The sequence below is a fragment of the Dendrobates tinctorius genome, unplaced genomic scaffold (assembly GCF_039654945.1).
Source record: "Dendrobates tinctorius isolate UK_male_01 unplaced genomic scaffold, ASM3965494v1 ptg000418l, whole genome shotgun sequence".
Classification (NCBI taxonomy): domain Eukaryota; kingdom Metazoa; phylum Chordata; class Amphibia; order Anura; family Dendrobatidae; genus Dendrobates; species Dendrobates tinctorius.
The window spans coordinates 641,219-657,337 of NW_027362082.1; the positions used below are offsets into that span (position 1 = coordinate 641,219).

At 42.0% G+C, this 16,119-nt stretch overlaps 1 protein-coding gene and 1 long non-coding RNA gene across 2 annotated transcripts in view; both read left to right on the forward strand.

Moving 5' to 3' along the window:
- The window catches only part of LOC141076490 (microtubule-associated serine/threonine-protein kinase 3-like), a 60,163-nt gene extending 46,415 nt beyond the window's left edge, over nt 1-13,748 (forward strand). The window contains exons 2-17 of the mRNA XM_073563975.1: nt 3,041-3,115; nt 4,367-4,468; nt 4,727-4,826; nt 8,177-8,244; nt 8,492-8,577; nt 9,471-9,679; nt 10,072-10,210; nt 10,301-10,433; nt 10,625-10,790; nt 10,907-11,077; nt 11,313-11,426; nt 11,568-11,680; nt 11,774-11,865; nt 12,269-12,342; nt 13,003-13,076; nt 13,722-13,748. Of these exons, the coding sequence (XP_073420076.1) occupies nt 8,498-8,577; nt 9,471-9,679; nt 10,072-10,210; nt 10,301-10,433; nt 10,625-10,790; nt 10,907-11,077; nt 11,313-11,426; nt 11,568-11,680; nt 11,774-11,865; nt 12,269-12,342; nt 13,003-13,076; nt 13,722-13,748 (1,392 nt within the window). The 5' untranslated portion in view covers nt 3,041-3,115; nt 4,367-4,468; nt 4,727-4,826; nt 8,177-8,244; nt 8,492-8,497. The remainder of the gene's footprint in view (nt 1-3,040; nt 3,116-4,366; nt 4,469-4,726; nt 4,827-8,176; nt 8,245-8,491; nt 8,578-9,470; nt 9,680-10,071; nt 10,211-10,300; nt 10,434-10,624; nt 10,791-10,906; nt 11,078-11,312; nt 11,427-11,567; nt 11,681-11,773; nt 11,866-12,268; nt 12,343-13,002; nt 13,077-13,721) is intronic.
- A 179-nt stretch (nt 13,749-13,927) lies between these two features.
- LOC141076495 (uncharacterized) lies at nt 13,928-15,870 on the forward strand. Its single transcript, XR_012227505.1, has 4 exons — nt 13,928-14,048; nt 14,409-14,485; nt 14,968-15,060; nt 15,286-15,870. It is a non-coding gene; the product is annotated as an uncharacterized lncRNA (long non-coding RNA).
- Nucleotides 15,871-16,119: the final 249 nt, after the last annotated feature.

Sequence of the window (16,119 nt, forward strand, 5' to 3'; positions counted from 1 at the left end):
TCATTAATTACTCCGAATATTTCAAGGAATATCCAGTTTATTGTTAGACATACAACGCGTTTCGGCTATACATAAATTTAGCCTTCATCACCCTCTCACCCTTGTCTCGTAGACTCCATTGTCTTCAAAGACGATATTGATTTAGTCCTTGATACCATGACACCATCAGGTTTAAATGAACATTTGAGTTTTGTCCCATATTTCTAAATATGTTGTCTCTTATTTAGATTTTAATTTGTGTGTTTATTTCCATTAAATGTTATTTGTTTCTAACCCCTGATGATTCCTGAATCCCTTGGTGATATATTACATCATATATGGCATCATTATATCAATGATCGCATCAGAAAATGATCCTTTTGGTGGATAGGATCCTCCATCCACAACCTTGTGCTACCGAGATGACAATCTATAGTTGGTATTTGCAATACAATTTTCTTCTTGGACTTACTTTTCAAATGTGGGAATGAACTATGAAGCATTTGCTTGTTGTGGGGTAGCGTTCCCTTTACCCGCACATTATGATCTTATTAGTCACTATATTTGATCATAATAATAAAAAATGTTTTCCACTTGTAGACTCAGTGCATTAGGATTGAAACGGAACTCTGTCACTACTGATTAGCACTTTTAGGGGCAGCTATTAATTCACATTTACTTATTATATCTAGACATTATCGGGTTTATCTCTCATCTAGTTCCTTTTTCATGTTTTTATTGAATTGATAAATAGGTACACTGTCACTTTAACTTGCACATAGCACTTTATACAGGTTCCGCTTCAGAATTCATATTTAATCATTCTTATTTATGCAATATAGGTCTTATTGGCTGCTATGTAAAGCAGTATTTGGTGACTGTATTCCTGCCCTTTCATTAGCCCACAATAAACATGGTAACAGGTTAATGCGCATGCCTGATGTGCAGTGAGACTAGAAACATTGCTGACGGCATCATTCATATGATACGGTGAGGTTATGTGACATCACAGGGGATTTCCTCTTACATGTTGAAGCCTCAAAGATGCACCATGACAGCTCTCATCATGAAAGCCTATGAGCTTGATCAAGACAAATCCTGGGCTCCTCACATCTGTTGATCTTACAGGTTGGATGAGAGGTTCTCATAAGTCAGTGCCAGGAACAGAAGGATCACGTGACTGTTACATCTGTCTAACCAATGTCCCAGGTTTTCCTACAAAAGAACAAGAAGTCCATGGAATATCCTAATCTGCCTTCAGTTATGAGACCAGTGCCACATGATGACCCTCGTCCAGTAGCAAAGCCTCTAGAGACAAGGAGCCTAGTGGAGGCATCCAATGAAGATGTTGCTGTCCATGGGTCAGCGATGGGGAACAATGCTGATTCAGACATTGAGCCATGTATGTCTGGTGAGCCTCATCTTATATCACAGCCAGAACTTAATGACTTGTTCCAGAACTTATGTTTGCCAAAACCAAATGCAGTTACTGGCTTCAAGACTTCAAGGATGGCATTTGCTGTCACCCGCTACAAAAGTTTCTGTCTTTCGAAGCCGCTAAGATGTCATAACACAGTTTTTAGAACTGGTTGACAACCTGAGCTTTTGCACCGACATTGGTGGGTTGTTTGCAGCTTTGGATTGCTCGCATGAGTTAAGACAGTGGTGTCTCCTAATTGACTCATCAGTGTAAAGACTCCAGGCTGTCTTGTTACACAATGGTAATGTTCACCGTCCAATACCAATACTAATCAATAATTCAATATTCAAATGTTCCCAAGAATAACCGACGCTGAGATTAAGGAAGGCATTTTTGTTGGTCCACAAATCTGACACATCATGAATGACAAGCAATTCAAGGAGCTGCTGGCGGGGAATGAGAAAATTGCTTGGAAATCATTCAAGGATGATTCCCAGAATTTTTTTCGCAACAACCCAACCCCAAATTACATCAAACTGTCATCAACCTTCTGGAAGCTTACAAAGCGATGAAGTGCAACATGTCATTGAACATTCATTTCTTGCATTCACATTTGGAATTCTTCCCTGTAAATCTTGGTGCCATTAGTAATGACCATGGCGAATGGTTTCCCAAAGATATTGCTACTATGAAAAAGCGTTATCAAGTGTCCTGGACTCCATCAATGCTGGCTGACTATTGCCGGACACTAGTACGGGACGCACCAGACGGTGACTACAAATGACCTAATGCTTCATAATCCGTAAAACGTCATCTCATGTTTCACAACGTTTCTAAGTAACATAGTAACATAGTTTTGAAGGCTGAAGGAAGACCTTATGTCCATCTAGTTCAGCCTATTTTTAGTGCAGCTGTTCTGCATTGTTGATCCAGGGGAAGGCAAAAAACTCACAGAGTAGAAGCCAATTTTCTCCATAGGGAAAAAAATTCCTTCCCCTAAGCTGGGTCAACCATCTACCTATAATATTCTGTTATTCGTAACCTTCTATACTGTTACTCACAAAAAAAGCCTCCATTCCTTTCTTAAATTCATTCAGTGAGTTGGCCATCACCACTTCCTCAGGAAGAGAATTCCAGAGCCTCACTGCTCTTACTGTGAAGAACCCTCTTCTATGCTGGTGCAGAAATTGTCTTTCCTCCAAACGAAGAGAATGCCCCCTTGTTCTTGTCACAGTCCTTGGTACAAACAGTTCATTGGAGAGATCTCTGTATTGCCCTCTGATATACTTGCACATATATATTAGGTCTCCCCTAAGTCTTCTCTTTTCTAGAGTAAATAGACCTAATTTTGATAACCTTTCTGGGTATTGTAGTGAACCAACCCCATTTATCATTTTAGTAGCCCGCCTTTGAATCCTTTCAAGTTCAGTAAAGTGATGCAGACGATCTGAAATTATATTTCTGCTGGGCTCTAATGGGTTTATTATAATCACGTCACATTTTCAAGGAAGCAAAACTTTGGAAAAAATGTGTTGCCCAGTGTAACATGGAGATTTGTCATTTCCTAATGATATCATTGCATTACATATTTAGGATTGGTACAATCTAATATATTATATTTATTCAGATTTTTTTATTCAGATTTTAGGAACAAATGTGCTGGCAAATCCTGATAATGGAAAATCGTAGCCCCCGGAGATCCATGAGTCTGTCAGTGTGAGTATCACAGATGGAGATGTCTGTGTGTAATGACTCTATAGAATAGGTGACTCTCACTTTTTGTATTGAAGAACTGAAATCAATTCCCTTTTGATGATCTAATGATGTGAGAGGCTCCTGTATAGAGACTCTCCTTTTTTCCATGATCGGGGCTCTTGTTTAGGAATCTAATGTACGGAGTGTGACCTGGTCAATTTCTTATGGACTAATATGTAGACTCATTTTATAGTACTGACCTAGAAAACAAGGATTCTGAAATCTCAGCGTTTTTTTAAATCAGTGGTTTGTCAAGTGTTTCAGGAGTTTTGCAGCAAATTTTACTTATTCAAGTGAATTAAAAAATGCATGTAAAAGCACAGCAAATACTTGTATTCAGCACGGGAAAAAACCAGACAGAGCCAGAAAACAGTCACATGCCATACGGACCATCAGAGTGACAGAGTGATGCTAGCCCATTGTGACATCACTGGCGATGCTAGCCCATTATGACATCACTGGTGATGCTAGCCCATTGTGACATCACTGGTGATGCTAGCCCATTGTGACATCACTGGTGATGCTAGCCCATTATGACATCACTGGTGATGCTAGCCCATTATGATATCACTGGTGATGCTAGCCCATTATGACATCACTGGTGATGCTAGCCCATTATGACATCACTGGTGATGCTAGCCCATTATGACATCACTGGTGATTCTTGGCCATTGTGACATCACAGCTCAGTCCCTACTTATAGAATGTTCACAGGGTCACCGGTGCCATTTATGGTTCTATAGTGACTGAGAGCGTTTGCAATTTTTCACTATGTCTGGATTATGTCTGAGCGATTTTCAGGTAGATGCTCTGTTGGAGACTCTTACCAACAATCTCCCTAACACTGAGCTTCTACCACCCGATGGCGTCCTCTGCTTCACTCACCGGCTGGTGGTGGAGCTAGTCAATGACTGCCTGACCAAAAACAATGAAGATAAACTAACATCAGAGTATCTGACGGATTTACGTCACAACATCAGAACATTACTACAGCAGGTAAGTGGCGGACACTCGGCACAAATCTTCTCCATAGTCATAGATAATAATGGTGGGAGAGAAGCCTCTTCTTTCCTTCCATATAAAACACAACGAGTCCCTAGATATGGAGTCGTTGTATCTGCAGAGAGGAGCAGAGGACACATACAATGGCCGCCTCCATTGTTTCCTTTCTTATCTCTGAATTTTTCTTTTTGTGTCTTTTCTTCTTTATAGGCTGAAAATAGATCTCAATATGGAGATTTGGCTTTTGTTAAGGAACTGGCCGAAGAAGTCCTGCGTGTATTAGAAGGTCCGGCCTGCTCGCCGGAACGCCCGGTAAGGAGCCATCATCTTCTCTATCACACGTCCTTGTTTTCTGATCTTCTCCAGATCACCAATCAGATATCAGAAGATCTGGTGTCACATAATCCACATAAGTGAGAGACGTTTCTAAGAAAAGTTCTCATGATGGCGCGTGATTTGTAGAGTTACAGTTGGTGCATCAGTAAATGTTGGTTTACTCCTTCCTGATTCATGTATTTGGTGATTTAGTGAAATCTTCCACATATTAATTAACTGTATTATATCTATCAGGAAACACCAGAAGGCGACGACGAATATGGGGCGACTGTGACCCAGGAAACCCCTGACTCTAATAGGAGTCAGCCGGAGCTGAGCAGCGATCTGATCACAGGTGAACCGATCACATAACCTCCTACAATGAATCTCCAGATATTACACAGCAGGGAATAATGGCAGATCACTCTCTACTCCATGGAATGGGACCTGTCAGCACATGTTATATATAGGAGTGGTGGGATGACGGTGTAGGACATTCCCCTATTATATACAGATATTACACAGCAGGGAATAATGGTAGATCACTCTCTACTCCATGTAATGGGACCTGTCAGCACATGTTACATATAGGAGTGGTGGGATGATGGTGTAGGACGTTCCCCCTATTATATCCAGATATTACACGGCAGGGAATAATGGCAGATCACTCTCTACTCCATGTAATGGACCTGTCAGCACATATTACATATAGGAGTGGTGGGATGACGGTGTAGGACGTTCCCCTATTATATCCAGATATTACACAGCAGGGAATAATGGCAGATCACTCTCTACTACATGTAATGGAACCTGTCAGCACATATTACATATAGGAGTGGTGGGATGACGGTGTAGGACGTTCCCCTATTATATCCAGATATTACACAGCAGGGAATAATGGCAGATCACTCTCTACTCCATGGAATAGGACCTGTCAGCACATGTTACATATAGGAGTGGTGGGATGACGGTGTAGGACGTTCCCCTATTATATACAGATATTACACAGCAGGGAATAATGGTAGATCACTCTCTACTCCATGTAATGGGACCTGTCAGCACATGTTACATATAGGAGTGGTGGGATGATGGTGTAGGACGTTCCCCCTATTATATCCAGATATTACACAGCAGGGAATAATGGCAGATCACTCTCTACTCCATGTAATGGACCTGTCAGCACATATTACATATAGGAGTGGTGGGATGACGGTGTAGGACGTTCCCCTATTATATCCAGATATTACACAGCAGGGAATAATGGCAGATCACTCTCTACTCCATGTAATGGAACCTGTCAGCACATATTACATATAGGAGTGGTGGGATGACGGTGTAGGACGTTCCCCTATTATATCCAGATATTACACAGCAGGGAATAATGGCAGATCACTCTCTACTCCATGTAATGGGACCTGTCAGCACATGTTACATATAGGAGTGGTGGGATGATGGTGTAGGACGTTCCCCCTATTATATCCAGATATTACACAGCAGGGAATAATGGCAGATCACTCTCTACTCCATGTAATGGGACCTGTCCGCACATATTACATATAGGAGTGGTGGGATGACGGTGTAGGACGTTCCCCTATTATATCCAGATATTACACAGCAGGGAATAATGGCAGATCACTCTCTACTCCATGTAATGGAACCTGTCAGCACATATTACATATAGGAGTGGTGGGATGACGGTGTAGGACGTTCCCCTATTATATCCAGATATTACACAGCAGGGAATAATGGCAGATCACTCTCTACTCCATGTAATGGGACCTGTCAGCACATGTTACGTATAGGAGTGGTGGGATGATGGTGTAGGACGTTCCCCCTATTATATCCAGATATTACACAGCAGGGAATAATGGCAGATCACTCTCTACTCCATGTAATGGACCTGTCAGCACATATTACATATAGGAGTGGTGGGATGACGGTGTAGGACGTTCCCCTATTATATCCAGATATTACACAGCAGGGAATAATGGCAGATCACTCTCTACTCCATGTAATGGAACCTGTCAGCACATATTACATATAGGAGTGGTGGGATGACGGTGTAGGACGTTCCCCTATTATATCCAGATATTACACAGCAGGGAATAATGGCAGATCACTCTCTACTCCATGGAATGGGACCTGTCAGCACATGTTACATATAGGAGTGGTGGGATGACGGTGTAGGACGTTCCCCCTATTATATCCAGATATTACACAGCAGGGAATAATGGCAGATCACTCTCTACTCCATGTAATGGACCTGTCAGCACATATTACATATAGGAGTGGTGGGATGACGGTGTAGGACGTTCCCCTATTATATCCAGATATTACACAGCAGGGAATAATGGCAGATCACTCTCTACTCCATGTAATGGAACCTGTCAGCACATATTACATATAGGAGTGGTGGGATGACGGTGTAGGACGTTCCCCTATTATATCCAGATATTACACAGCAGGGAATAATGGCAGATCACTCTCTACTCCATGGAATGGGACCTGTCAGCACATGTTACATATAGGAGTGGTGGGATGACGGTGTAGGACGTTCCCCTATTATATACAGATATTACACAGCAGGGAATAATGGCAGATCACTCTCTACTCCATGTAATGGAACCTGTCAGCACATATTACATATAGGAGTGGTGGGATGACGGTGTAGGACGTTCCCCTATTATATCCAGATATTACACAGCAGGGAATAATGGCAGATCACTCTCTACTCCATGTAATGGAACCTGTCAGCACATATTACATATAGGAGTGGTGGGATGACGGTGTAGGACGTTCCCCTATTATATCCAGATATTACACAGCAGGGAATAATGGCAGATCACTCTCTACTCCATGTAATGGAACCTGTCAGCACATATTACATATAGGAGTGGTGGGATGACGGTGTAGGACGTTCCCCTATTATATACAGATATTACACAGCAGGGAATAATGACAGATCACTCCCTACTCCATGTAATGGAACCTGTCAGCACATATTACATATAGGAGTGGTGGGATGACGGTGTAGGACGTTCCCCTATTATATACAGATATTACACAGCAGGGAATAATGGCAGATCACTCTCTACTCCATGTAATGGAACCTGTCAGCACATATTACATATAGGAGTGGTGGGATGACGGTGTAGGACGTTCCCCTATTATATCCAGATATTACACAGGAGGGAATAATGGCAGATCACTCCCTACTCCATGTAATGGACCTGTCAGCACATGTTACATATAGGAGTGGTGGGATGACGGTGTAGGATGTTCCCCTATTATATACAGATATTACACAACAGGGAATAATGGCAGATCACTCTCTACTCCATGTAATGGAACCTGTCAGCACATATTACATATAGGAGTGGTGGGATGACGGTGTAGGATGTTCCCCTATTATATACAGATATTACACAACAGGGAATAATGGCAGATCACTCTCTACTCCATGTAATGGAACCTGTCAGCACATGTTACATATAGGAGTGTGCAGCGAGGGTGGGGGTCCTCATTCATGTGATGATTGGGGGTCCGCCACCACTTACCTTACATTAATCTATGGATGCACCATACGTCCGTATTATTCCCGTTTACAGACGTCTTGTTATTTCTCCCTTATGTTGCAGTATTATGTATGTAGGATTGATATCGACTAATATATTTTATTTCTTCATCACTTTATCACTATTTTAGTACCATCAGCGCTGGCGAATCCCAACAGTGGAATCTGTGGGATCCCGGAGATCCAAGAATCTGCCGGTGTAAGTATTATAGAGCCATAGGGGGTGTCTGTGTATCACCAGATCATGGGGTGTGAGTGACCCATCCAGTATTATCCCCATATAACCATGGGACGGCTCTGTTCTAAGCGTAGATGACTCTATGGTGTTAGAGAATAGTATTTATAGTAAATGGAATCTGTCACCAGGTTTATGCTGCTGACAGATTCATCCTGAGATGTTTTCCTGCAGCTTCTAGATCTTAGTATTATTTCTTATTCTTTTTTAGGACTTGATGAAATCATTGATCCCGGCAGGAGAACCGCGTATGCGCGACTATGAAACATCTAAACTGATCGGCAGAGGAGGTTTTGGGTGAGATTTCTATTCCCATAATCCCCATTTCTCAGGGTTCCCTATGACAATGCTTCGGCCTCTGTGCTCTGCCAGTCAGTGTTGTCATAGGGAAACGATTGGAGTCCACATCTCCAGGTCACTATTCAGCTCAGTTATATACAGCTGAGCGAACTGTTCTGTAACCAATCAGTCTGTAAGGAAAGGGATGATATAATAGACGACACTCCCCGGTCCTAGACCTCCTCTGCTCTTCTGCTTCCGCCTACACCAGTTTCCCTGTCCTCCGCATCAATCTTAGGTTTTTTGGGGCCCCATTATGGAGCTGATAAGAGTAATTGGTTGCACACGGTCACGTGAGGGGTGACACGATACTGACGGTAATGACATCTGCACCCCCACCCTCCACCATAACCATGTGAGTCTGATCACCGGCCCCAGCAGCAGGAGGAAGAACAGCCAAAGACCGGCACAGAGGACGGAGCACTGCAATGATGGATGGGCAGGGACGAGGACAAGTGGGTCTAATGTGTTTAATTAAATTTTAACCTCTTCCTGCCCCTCCATTTATTCTGCCACGGGCTGTGGAGAAAGCCAGAAACCAACTTCTTACGACTATTGGAGCATTTTCAATTTTATCCAATTTTTATTTTTACTGAATCCTATCTATTGGTGGGTTATAGGGAATCTGCCCAAGATGAATTTCGGTAGATTCTCTCATCTACAATGTGACCTGGTGAGGGCAGACGTGGCGTGGTGCAGACCTCCCATCATCTATGGAGTGTTATTTCATGGGTTCTAGATGTGGATTTCTAGCTGGTATTAAACATTAGTATAAAAGATCATGGAATGACTTGTGTATATAGACTGTTAATAAGGCTTTATTATAAACCATGGATTCTCCTTCTCTTCAGGGCCGTCTACCTAGTGCGCCACAAAGAATCACAACAGACCTTTGCCATGAAGAAAGTGACCAAGAGGAGCCTGAAAACTCCTATTAGAGTGGACATGGCCTTTCTGGAGCGGGACATCCTAACATTCGCAGATTGTCCCTTTGTGGCCTCCATGCTCTGCTCTTTCCCTACGAGATCTGACCTTTGTATGGTCATGGAGTATGTAGGAGGTAGGACCCACACCTTGTGTTATATTCAGCCCATGTCTGCTGACATCTTATCACCTCTCACATCATTAAGACTTATCCCCATGGACGGTTACATCCCCACAGAGCATTTACTATAGGTTATCTCTTACCATGGTGCCCGGAAAGTCATTGATGTGTGGGATCTCCCTGTCGGTCCGCACTGAGCACGTCAATATCTCCAGCTGTAGACGAGATGTGACATCACTTTATGTCATTAGTTACTTGGACAACAATTTCATCATGACCTCAGACTAATATTCTGTACATTCTGTGCTTATATTCTCCTGCCCCAATGTTTCTGCTCACTTCTCTTTATAGATCATGGTGTTCTGCTGTATAAACCCCTCACCGGTCATATTTCCTTTCTTCTATAGGTGGAGACTGTCGGACCCTTCTAAACATGATGGGTCATTTCCCTGTCTTGTTGGCCCGCTTGTACTTTGCAGAAGCGGTCCTTGGTGTGGAATACCTGCATAGTTACGGTGTGGTGCACAGAGACCTGAAGCCGGAGAAGTAAGTGCATACCTGTAGTATAACAAAGGGGGGAAGTTATCCCTTATCATCTCACGGACAATAAAGCTAAAATCATCTTCTCTTTCACAGCTTCCTGATAACATCTGCTGGACATATTAAAATTAGCGACTTTGGACTTTCAAAAGTTGGTGTCATGATACCACACACCAACATCTACAAGCAATCAGCAGAGGACATCTCCAGAGAGTTCCAGGATGAGGAGGTCAGCATTACACACAGGAACTTAGCTTGTTCTGTACAAATCTCATAACTCTATTTTCTCTTCCCCACATTCTTCATTTTTAGACAGCTTTTCCACTGATATTTTATCTTCTCTAATTCTGTTATTATGTCAAGAACTTGTCATAATAATCGTTTCATCGATTCTCATCTCTATCTTCTGTTGGTTTCCAGGTGTGCGGCACCCCGTGGTACACAGCCCCTGAGGTCATCCTGAAGAAAGGCTACGGAAGACCTATTGACTGGTGGTCAATGGGCATCATAATATATGAATTTGTCCATGGCTATACACCATTTGATGGGGATTTCCAAACTGGGCTGAATAAAAATATTGTCGGTGGTAAGTAGAATAATCCCATCATTGCTTTGCCTGGTTACATGGCTTTAGTTATTTCCTTTGCTTTACCTTATAGTCCAATACAGAGGATTTATTTTCTGTAACTTTCTATATAACAGGAGATATAATTTGGGATACTTATCAAGCTACTCTATCCGATGATCAGGACCCCATCACTCAGCTGCAGGACCTCATCACTCAGCTGCTCAGTATAAATCCTGTGGATAGCCTTCTGCAGGACCTCATCAGTCAGCTGCTCAGAGCAAATCCTGTGGATAGACTTGGGACAGGTAACAGATACAATAATATCAATATTCCCTTGTTACACCGATGACGTATCACTCATGTCCATGAGGATCATTACTTCTCTATCAGCTTCATCATTTATAGTTCTCCCTACTAAGATTTTCATTCTATTTCCTACATGTCTGCTCAGTTGTGTAATTAGTTCTAATTAAGATAAACTGTTCAGATATGAAGCTGTCTCTGACAATGTCCGAATCACTTTTGTTTTCCTTTATCCAGGAGGAGCTTTTGAGATCAGGGGTCATCCATTTCTTGTTGACTTAGACTTTGATTCCCTTCTAAGTCAAAAGCTAGTGTACGTTCCTCAGCTTGTGGACACCAGCTTATTTACCAGTAAGTAGAAGGAGCCATCATCTAGACTAAGTGTCTGTTTGTCTCGTCTTCCTTATTTTGTGACAATTGGTTCCCATTAATAAATGGTGACTCTATTATACTGACAATCTCTAATAACACTTCATTACCTATGTCTTGCAGACCTTTGGGATATGAAGAAACATCTGGTCTCAGAGGATGAGAAGGCCACAAGTGAGGACAATGAGAGCCTTGACTTTAAAAATTTTACATCATCTTCTGAAAGGCTTTTTAAAGTAAGTATGTGATTAATAAATCAAAAATATGTATAAAAAGACCTATGAAGGTAGACATACAATTATTTCATATCTTATTGCTTCCGCATGTAGCTCCTTACCACCGCTAACAGAATGAAGATTAATGAGAATCCCAAGTCTTCTCCAGATTGTACCCTAGAATCCAGCACAAATATCTCAGAAATGTGAGTAGATTATGGGGCTATTACTGGGATCTCTAGGCTGATTATGTGCACACCAAATATGGGACATAAATATCATAATATCAAATGCAACATCCACCATCCCATGGTTAGCAGTCAATGTGCTTTTGGCCTTAGTAATTGCTGGTGATAACAGCCTATGATCGAGGCCAGTCATGCATTTTTAGAACTGCCCACTCTGAAGGAGAGATGTATTATTATATGCCAGATATTCATGGTAGTTGTTTTCCACTCTACTCGATAAAAGTTAGTTTTGAGCAGAAGACCTTCCCCGCTATGGCAGTCATATGTCCTATTAGGCCTTATTGTCGGTGTTCTTATAGTGAGACAACCCCTTTTATAATGCGTTTACTTGTGATTTACATGTTTTTCTTCTTCCAAACAGGCAGAAAGAATCTGTTCCCTTATCTGATAGCGACAACGCTATTTATTTCTTGCCATTCTTGTTCCAACTGTCAGGTATGTCCATGTCTACAGCACCTACAATGGGAATGTTGACTTCAAGGCTCCAATATTTCCACATGGTTTTTCTGTAATAGGTCTCTTAAGTTTTCCATGTTTCATGTATAAATGGTGACCATGTTATACTGACAACCTCTAATAACACTTCATTACCTATGTCTTCTAGATCATTCTGAGATGAAGAAACATCTGGACTCAGAGGATGAGGAGGATCCCGAGTCCCCTCCAGAGTGTGCACCAAAATCTAGCACAAATGTCTCAGAAAAGTAAGTAGCTTATGGGGTCATTACTGGGAGCTCATCACCAAATATAGGATATAAATACCATAATATCACATGCAGCATCCACCATCCCATGATTAGCGGTCATTGTGCATTTGGTCTTAGTAACTTCTTCTGATAACAGCCCATAATTGTGGATGGTTATGCATTTTTAGTGCTGCCCCCAACACTGTAGGAGAGATGTCGTATAATATGCCAGATATTCTTGGTACTTGTTTTCTGCTCCACTCCATAAAAGTTAGTTTTGAGCAGAAGACCTTCCCCACTATGGCAGTCATATGTCCTATTAGGCCTTATAGTCGGTGTTCTTATAGTGAGACAACCCCTTTTATAATGCGTTTACTTGTGATTTACTTGTTTTTCTTATTCCATACAGGCAGAAAGAATCTGTCCTCATATTTGATAGTGATGATTCTGCTTTTCGCTTGCCATCCTTGTCCCATCTATCAGGTATGTCCATGTCTACAGCACCAACAATGTGAATGTTGACTTCAAGGCTCAAATATCCATACATGGTTTTTATGTTTTCCATGTTTCATGTATAAATGGTGACTATGTTATACTGACAACCTCTAATAACACTTCATTACCTATGTCTTGTAGATCATTCTGAGATAAAGAAACATCTGGACTCAGAGGATGAGGAGGATCCCGAGTCCCCTCCAGAGTGTGCACCAAAATCCAGCACAAACGTTTCAGAAAAGTAAGTAGATTATGGGGTCATTACTGGGAGCTCATCACCAAATATAGGCCATAAATACCATAATATCACATGCAGCATCCACCATCCCTTGGTTAGCGGTCATTGTGCATTTGGCATTAGTAACTTCTGGTGATAACAGCCCATAATTGTGGATGGTTATGCATTTTTAGTGCTGCCCCCCAACACTATAGGAGAGATGTCATATAATAAGCCAGATATTCATGGTAGTTGTTTTCTGCTCTGCTCTATAAAAATTAGTTTTGAGCAGAAGACCTTCCCCACTATGGCAGTCATATGTCCTATTAGGCCTTATAGTCGGTGTTCTTATAGTGAGACAACCCCTTTTATAATGCGTTTACTTATGATTTACTTGTTTTTCTTCTTCCATACAGGCAGAAAGATTCTGTCCTCATATTTGATAGTGACGATTCTGCTTTTCTCTTGCCATCCTTGTCCCATCTATCAGGTATGTCTATGTCTACAGCACCAACAATGTGAATGTTGACTTCAAGGCTCAAATATCTCCACATGGTTTTTATGTTTTCCATGTTTCATGTATAAATGGTGACTACGTTATACTGACAACCTCTAATAACACTTCATTACCTATGTCTTGTAGATCATTCTGAGATAAAGAAACATCTGGACTCAGAGGATGAGGAGGATCCCGAGTCCCCTCCAGAGTGTGCACCAAAATCCAACACAAACGTTTCAGAAAAGTAAGTAGATTATGGGGTCATTACTGGGAGCTCATCACCAAATATAGGACATAAATACCAGAATATCACATGCAGCACCCACCATCCCATGGTTAGCGGTCATTGTGCATTTGGCTTCAGAAACCATTGGTGATAACAGCCCATATCTGCCGCCGGTTGAGCATTTTTCGTGCTGCCGACACTGTAGGAGAGATGTAGTATTACATGCCACACATTCTTAGTAGAAGGTAGCGTTGAGCAGAAGACCTTCCCTACTATGGCAGTCATATCTCCCATTAGGCCTTATAGTTGGTGTTCTTATAGACAACCCCTTTTATAATGTGTTTACTTGTGATTTATGAGTTTTTTTCTTCCTAACAGGCAGAAAGGATCTGTCCCCGTATCTGATGGAGACGACGACGCTATTACCATCTTACCATCCTCGTCCCCACTATCAGGTATGTCCATGTCTACAGCAAAAACAATGTGAATGTTGACTTCAAGGCTCCAATATCTCCACATGGTTTTTCTGTAGTAGGTCTCCTTTGTTATTTATGTTGCCCATGGGCCCATACTGCATCTCTATTTCACTAATTTTGCACAGGAGCTTTTTCATGGATTCTGTGAGATGCGTTGTGGGATCCAATAACCTACATCATCATAAGGAGACATCGTCTCCTATAGTAGAATATCGCTCATCAGTGATGCACCACATGGCGGCACACAGGACGCTTACTGCTCTATATCAGTGACACATCTAATGCCCCTCAGATGGGATTATGTACATTATATAGGACTTATTCTGCCCTATTATGATATAATACCAGATTATCAGGACTATAGGAGACAGGACTAGAACAATCCTACTATATACAGGAGACAAAGCAGATCCCATTAGGATATGTCATTACTGAGGTTTTGTTTTTTACTTTCTGATCAGATTTTCCAGCTCAGACAGAAAGAATATCTGCAACAAATCTGAGTAATAAAGAAGAAAAATCAGAAAAAGGAAAAAAGGGGAAAAAGAGACGAGGTAAGTGTGAGAATCAGCCCCATGCTGTGTGATGTCAGTGAGAATCACTCATGTGGAGCAGATGTCATCTGTCAGTGATGGGATTATCACATGTATGATGGCTGACAATGACCCCTGACCTCTGTGTGATAATATTCCTCTGCTGTCCGGCCACAGTGACCGCACAGTAGTATCATGTCCGATGGCGTCCCATCACTTACATTATATTCACTTCTCTTCTCATAGGCTCCATCTTCCGCCGGATCTTATCATCCTGCCGGCATGGATTATCCAGGGCTGCTCGAGTATTTGCTTGTTGTCACTGTTGCCCTAGAACATCTGAAAGACAGGAAACCTAAGCATCCAGCGCCCTGAAGCCCAGCAGATCCACCATCACTGCTGGGCACAAAAGCGGGACTAACTCCTAGCCGCGGTCTACGGACCAAACATTGGGCATGGGCAGGGCCTTGGGGGCAGATCCCAAGTGCGCTCAACCATGTGAAATTGGAACCATGGAAAAGTTGACAGTGATTTCTCATCTTTACAACAAAATTTACAAAACCATTTTTTTTAGCGACCACCTGTCCCTCTGATTTCCCTTTGAGGGGTTTCTATGGCAGAAAATACCCAAAAGTGACACCATTCTAAAAACTGCACCCCTCAAGGTGCTCTAAACTACATTCAAGAAGATTATTAACCCTTCAGGTGCTTCACAGGAACTAAAGCAACGTGGAAGGAAAAATGGACACTTTAATTTTTCCAACAAAAATGTTCTTTTAGCATCAATTTTTTCATTTTCACATGGGCAACAGGATAAAATGGTTCGCAAAATTTGTTGAGCAATTTCTCCTGAGTAAACCGATACCTCATATGTGGTCATAAACCACTGTTTGGGTGCACGGCAGGGCTCGGAAGGGAAGGAGCGCTATTTGACTTTTTGAATGGAAAATATGCTGGAATATTTAGCGGTTGCCATGTCGCGTTTGGAGAGCCCCTGTGTACCTAAACATTGGAGCTCCCCCTCAAGTGACCCCATTTTGGAAACTAGACCCCCAAGGAACTTATCTAGATGCATATGAG